This window comes from Lupinus angustifolius, chromosome LG04 (assembly GCF_001865875.1).
Source record: "Lupinus angustifolius cultivar Tanjil chromosome LG04, LupAngTanjil_v1.0, whole genome shotgun sequence".
In the NCBI taxonomy this organism is placed as follows: domain Eukaryota; kingdom Viridiplantae; phylum Streptophyta; class Magnoliopsida; order Fabales; family Fabaceae; genus Lupinus; species Lupinus angustifolius.
The window spans coordinates 6,767,878-6,774,812 of NC_032012.1; the positions used below are offsets into that span (position 1 = coordinate 6,767,878).

A 6,935-nucleotide genomic window follows, 5' to 3' on the forward strand; every position below is an offset into this window, starting at 1 on the left:
AAACCCCATATAAGTCTTCTCTTAAAAGAAAAAAGTTTAATGATTTCAATTAATAATCAATGGATATTAACTTACTTTACAATCCAATGGATCAACCTGGTTATGTCTTTTTAGTCCACACATAAATTATGGATAGAGTTTTAAAAATTCAAACCTAACCAATGAACCTACAAGATCATGGACTTATCTAGAACCATTCAATAGACTCAAACGATTAACACGGTTAACTCAATCATCTTATCGATCCAACACACAATTGATATTACATTTAGCATCATGGGGCATGTAAGATTCAAAATCCTATGCTGGCACGCACGTATTGACTAATTAAAGAGAATTAAGGTTACTCTACATCATGAAACCATCCTATCCCTATGTAGTCTCAACAACTAGGTCATTGATTAATATAATTCAGGATACTTCAATAATATGTTCAGATAAGTGTTTCTGTCCTCTTCCTTATTTTTGCCTAAGTCTTTCATTGCGATTCACTAATATAATACATAGTTTGGCTTATAAAAGAAATCAATGTAAATTATATATATATATATATACACAAAGTGACTTATGTGAGAATAATTATTTTATGAGAAATAAGAATAGTTAATATAAATTATTGAGTTTTATTTAATCAGTCAATACTAAAGAATACATGTACATTATTGATCATGTGATCAAATTTATAATTTTAATTAACTATGTATGATTGTAAGATTAAGATCTCATAATTTTTATATTAAAACCATTTTCACTTGAGTCCTTTTATTAATTTTTATATATATCATAAAAATATATGAATGTAATGGATTGACATGGGATTTTAAAGCAGTTTTGTGTGTGTCTTTCACCCATATTGTTAATGTAATTTGTGTGGAATAAGATGGTAATTAAGCAAAATTCTTCAAAGTGATGTTTGATCGTTAGAACTCATATTATCATATTTATTTGATCCCATATTATTATTTATATCGGATAAATCTTTTTTCTCACCAAATTGCTTCAGAGAAAGTCGTTGAAGATTTAATTTTAACACTTCACTAACATCTTTTTTTATCGACCAAAAATGGTATTACACCGTTAAAATTAAATCCCCAAACTCTCATTAATTTTGAAGCAATTTCCAATTTAAGGATCCAAGGTACCTTAATTAATTTTATTGTGTGCGTGTATTTATCAGCGTGAAGAAAGAAAATATAAAAGTTTGTGCACTTATAAATGCTCTCTCCTCTTTGAAGAAGAAATTCTTCATTACTTTGACCGTTCTTCTTCCCTCAACCTATCTCTCTTATGGCACCTTTTCACTCTACCCATGCTTCTTCTACTTGATGCATGCACTTCTACTACAACCCCTCTTCATAATCTATATATCTATATTATCTTCAACACTTTGTGTTCTCTCTTGTTCTCATTGTCATTACTATCATATTTCATATTATGGGTTCTATGAACTGGTTGGGTTTCTCTCTTGCCCCTAATGAAGAAGATAACCATTCTCACTCTCAAACGGTGCCACCAAGCCTTGACTTCAACCCTGATGGCACTGATATATCTCCTTCTTTTGCTATCTTTGAAGATCTCAACACAAATAACACTCATGCTCCCACTACTCCTCAAGGTTTCATTTTCATTAATTTCTTCCGCCATATAAGTTTATAACAACTTGTAACAAAAAATATATATGGAAATAAAGAAATGTTTCTCATTCATCTCATCCCATCAAACTAGTTTTAGAAAAGAATCTCCATATCGTAATCTGTTGTTAAATATTTTTTGACTATGAAAAGAATCTCCATATTAGAGAGTGACATTTATGTTTTTTATGTTTGAAATACTTTGATATGATTATTGCAGATTGGAACACAAAGGGTTTGGGAAACAACTCATCGGAGTATAACTACTACAACAACAGCAGCCAAAACATGCTATTGGGAACTTCATGCAACCAACAACAACATCCAAAACTTGAAAACTTTCTTGGGCAACATTCTTTTGGCGATAATAATCTTAACCATACAACATACGGTGGTAGTATTAACAACACAACCTCCTCCTCCTCCGGTGACTTAATGTTCCAAAACTGTTCTCTAAAACCTCCATTAGGTAGTGGTGATGGCGGTGACGGTGGTGGTAGTCCTAGGAACTATACTTCTATAGGGCTTTCAATGATAAAGACATGGTTGAGAAACCAACCACCACAGTCAGATTCAGCAAATATGAAGAGTAGTACTGTTTCACAGTCAAGTTCTTCTGTAGCACTTCCTCTTCTTACATCAAATGTGGATAATGGAGATAGTTCTTCCTCTGACAATAACAAGCATAACCCTAAGACTTCTTCTGCAGTGGTCAATGACCAAAGTGGTGATGCTGTTGAAAATGCGGTGCCCAGAAAATCTGTTGACACATTTGGACAAAGAACTTCTATATACCGGGGTGTGACTAGGTTTGTTTCCTATTCATTTCTCACTGTTTTTTCTTTGTTGGCACAAGAATATTTGAAAGTCAAGTTCAACCTGAAAAGATCCTTTGGGCATAAACTCATAATGGTTTCTATTTTTCTGTTCACAAAACTGAAACTCAATTTTCAATTCATTAAACTCCTTATACTTGCATGTTGGAAATATATTTTCTATTTTTTATTTTATAAATTTCCTTTTGCACTGGCCTATTATTTGTGAAATGATGAATATAAGGATTTGATTTGATAGGCATAGGTGGACAGGTAGATATGAGGCTCACTTGTGGGACAATAGTTGTAGAAGAGAAGGCCAAACTCGCAAAGGAAGACAAGGTACTAAGATTTAACTTGTTTGTTCCTTTATTTTCAACATCTTTTTTCTCTTTACATTTTTTTTATATCTAATATCCATTAATGAGTACTAACTGTGTTATTGATGGCCTTCTCTTCAATGGGGCATCACCTTCATCAACATCCATATTTTTGCAGTTTACTTGGGTGAGTACATAACATAAAGATTCTAGTTTTTTGCACTTTCAATTATTAATTAATGCTGTACACTTAAATTAAAAAAAGGAAACATAAAACTTTAATTAATGAGGAGCTTGTTTATTCGTTTCAATTAGTTACTAATACTTATCTTTCATTTCCCTACTGAGTAAGGAAATGATTTAATAGTTGTTTCAATGAGTTAAAATTTGTTCATGTCTAATCAGTTCTTATATATTTGGCAGGAGGTTATGACAAAGAAGAAAAAGCAGCTAGGGCATACGATTTAGCTGCCCTTAAGTATTGGGGAACAACTACTACAACAAATTTTCCTGTGAGTTTTCATTTTTTGATGCAGACTTGAAATTGAGTACACATTTATGTCCTTCTCCATTTAAGATTGGAAATCCTGTATTTTACATATTCATACGATTGAGTTCTTGAGTTTTTTAAATAGGGTAAAGTGTTACCTTGTATGGATTAATGGTTGCAAGCTTGCATTAAATAAGTTTTGGGTTATATTTAAATGTTTTGGATTTTTATTACTACAAGGTACTACATTGTATATTTAAATAAGTAATTATTTTCTATTGAGAAAATCAAGGGAGTAAACCTTATTAAATTTTTAACTCGTTAAAGATTCACATGCTTTTATCATTTTCAGGTATTATATATTTAATGTACCTCGTGCTTTGAAAATGTTACCTCATTTGAAGGGATGTGTCTATTTAGAGAGTAGAATCTAGTCTACATTAATTGTCTTCTAATGCAAACTATTGCACGTGATCACTTATTCCAGTCCTTGATGTTGGATGCTTTATATATAATTTCTCAATAATGAATGGAATTTTAGATTAGCAATTATGAAAAAGAGTTGGAAGAAATGAAGCACATGACAAGACAAGAATACGTCGCTTCATTGAGAAGGTACGTATTTGCAAGTTGAAACGACTAATCTTTTTGTAATAATAAGCTTAATTTTAATTAAAATTGGATATATAAACTGGTAAAATTAACAATATTTATGTCTAAACTATGTTGACGCAGGAAAAGTAGTGGGTTTTCTCGCGGTGCATCCATTTATCGAGGAGTAACTAGGTATGTTTTCTATATTTGACCTTCCAATGAGTTAGAGTGCTTCTTATTTGGCCAGTGAGAGTGAGATTATTCTTTCTAAATACACTTTGATTGAACGAAAATATAGGGAAGGTCCGAGCTAACAAAACAAATTCTCTTATGTTATGAATAAAGAATTAACCTTTTCTAAAAGTGTATGATTTTTCATGTTAATAAATGTTCGTCTCATGAACCAAATATTAATATTGAACTTTATATAATATCTGAAAATTCAATGAAGTCTTATAAGATTTGACTCCTTCATTGTTGATTCATAGTGTGGGTGCATATTATTGACTCACATCATTACAAAATTTTGCACAATTATATATTCTCTAAGATTTTGTAGAGAATTGCTTCATGGTTGAAACTTTTTGAATGGTGAGGGTGGCTGTAAGGTTTGAACAAATTAAGAATGGTGCATGCAGGCATCACCAACATGGTAGATGGCAAGCAAGGATTGGAAGAGTTGCTGGCAACAAAGATCTCTATTTGGGAACTTTCGGTAAGAAATAGACTATTTCATCATTAATCATTCTTTAGATATAACATGCATTCCCTAAAAATCAAATAGAGATTCTCTCTAGTACTAAAAAATATCGGAAAAACAAAAAAAAAATTACATGGGTGATACTTTTATCTTAGTTCCCAAAATCGAATATATATTACATAAACTACAACAATTAATGTCATTCTTTTCTCAGAAACAGTTGAATGATAAATATACTTCACATATAATTGGATAAGGATATATAGCAAATAAACAAGGCTTCATTTAATGTATCTTAATTATTGTATCATACACATATAAATGAGAACATGTGTTATTATCTTTGATAAATTGACTCTTGAATGATTATATTATGGCATGCATGCAGGTACCCAAGAAGAGGCAGCAGAAGCATATGACGTAGCAGCAATCAAATTCCGAGGACTGAATGCAGTTACAAACTTTGACATGACAAGATACGATGTTAAGAGCATTCTTGAGAGCACCACTTTACCCATTGGTGCTGCTGCAAAACGTAATTTGAAGGATAATAACATTGATCTCACTGTTACTACTCTTGATCATAATATTAATGCACCTCATATAAGGTCATTATCATCATCAGAGGAAAATAACATGAGTTCTCAGCTTAGCTATGGTGCAACAACCTTATACCATGGTTGGCCTTCTCTTGCATTTCAACAACCTCAACAACTTTATAGTCAGGTACCTAATAATTACACTACTTATGGACATAACTCACAGAAGTTTTGGTGCAAGCAAGAACAAGATCCTGATGATCATGCTTCTCATCAAAATTTTCAAGATATGCATTACCAACTTCAGTTAGGGAGTAATAATAATAATAATAATAATACTCATAATTTCTTTCAATCTGATTCTGGATTGAATAGTATCATGAGCATTGGTGGTTCTGCTTCTATGGATAATAATAGCCCTAGCTCTAGCTCTATCATTTATGGTGGTGGTGATGGTAATAATGGTTATGGAAATGGTAGGGGCTACATGATTCCGATGGCTACTACTACTTTCAATATTGCTGATGATGGTAACCAAAACCATATTAGCAATGGTTATGGTAATGATGATAATAATGAAGTGAAGGTGGTTGGTTATGAAAATGGTTATGGTTCAAGTACTAATGATCCTTATAATAATGCAAGGAACTTGTATTATCAACAAACATCTGCAGAAGCATGCAATAATTGGGTTCCTACTGCTATTCCAACTCTTGCATCAAGGTCTAACAATGTTGCTCTTTGCCATGGAACTCAACCCTTCACATTATTGCATGAATAGTTGGAGAATGGAGGAAAATATATGTGATGGGTCATGACTAAGTTGAAAAATAATGATGTATACATTATTACTGACTTGCAAGTTTTAATTTTTCATTCTTCTTTAATTTTCATCTATAAGGGTGTAATCTAGTTTCAAGTGTAGTTAGTCATAGCAGATTGATATGTTGCTATGAATTTTGGGGAATTTAACTTGAGATTTTGATAGATCCTTGGGAAGTTTATTTAACATCAGGCTTTGTGAATTTTAGAATAAGAAGAATTTAATGATGCGGTTTTTTAGTTTTCTTCATCTTAAGCAAGTTGTATTGGGCTATCTTGTTCAATTGTTCACAATTATGAAAAATTGTCAGACTCCATGTTTTCAATTTTAAGATTTTTCAAATGTATATTGTTCTAAACTATTTGGCCAAATTAAATGTCAAATTAAAAAATGAATGTGAATCTAAGTAGATCTCAATAATATAATAACCGATCCTTCAGTTTAATTTACAGAAAGAAAATTGCATTCTCGATACATAAGTTTATATATATAAAAAAATTGAATTCATTCTAGCCTTCTATTATATTTGAGCATCCACACTTGTATAACACATTTTTTTTGTTCTTAAATATGTCTCACTGATTATTTTATATTTGTTTGCAAATTCCAATGATTTAAGCAACTCAAACCAAAATCTCCTTCAATGGTACAACTTTTGCATTCTTAAATGAACATCACAAACCTACCTCACATTTATATTTCTCTATTTTAACAATTATGTTTTATTTTTTAACGTTGACTCATAACTTTAAGAATGATGCTTATTTAACTTACCGTTATGAAATAAGAACAAGAATTGTTTCTCTCCAGTGGTGAACTTGGACGAAAATGTGGTTATTTCGCTACAAATGATTCTTTTGTTACCATTGTGGTTGCTTTTATGCTTCTTTAACTATTAAGGGTATGTTTGTTTGATGGTTTGTTTATTCCCTGAACCATTCTAGATGGAGTGGTGATTCTAAATGAAGTTATTCACTCCGCGAAAAGAGGTTCAAATGGTTGCTTAATTGTGAAGGTTGACTT

General features: G+C 31.5%; 1 protein-coding gene across 1 annotated transcript; it reads left to right on the plus strand.

Moving 5' to 3' along the window:
• Nucleotides 1,242-6,153, plus strand: LOC109345369 (AP2-like ethylene-responsive transcription factor AIL1). The gene is made up of 9 exons (XM_019584332.1): nt 1,242-1,615; nt 1,852-2,440; nt 2,706-2,788; nt 2,945-2,953; nt 3,190-3,278; nt 3,798-3,871; nt 3,992-4,042; nt 4,489-4,565; nt 4,939-6,153. Exons 1-9 carry the CDS (start codon nt 1,435-1,437, stop codon nt 5,868-5,870), a joined length of 2,085 nt encoding a protein of 694 aa, XP_019439877.1. The 5' UTR covers nt 1,242-1,434; the 3' UTR covers nt 5,871-6,153.

Bases quoted from the DNA above. Each gene is read 5' to 3' on its own strand.
- LOC109345369 (XM_019584332.1), top strand. From the start codon at position 1,435: ATGGGTTCTATGAACTGGTTGGGTTTCTCTCTTGCCCCTAATGAAGAA. The intron at 2,441-2,705 runs GTTTGTTTCCTA...TTGATTTGATAG, and splicing joins ATATACCGGGGTGTGACTAG to GCATAGGTGGACAGGTAGAT. The intron at 3,279-3,797 runs GTGAGTTTTCAT...ATGGAATTTTAG, and splicing joins CTACTACAACAAATTTTCCT to ATTAGCAATTATGAAAAAGA.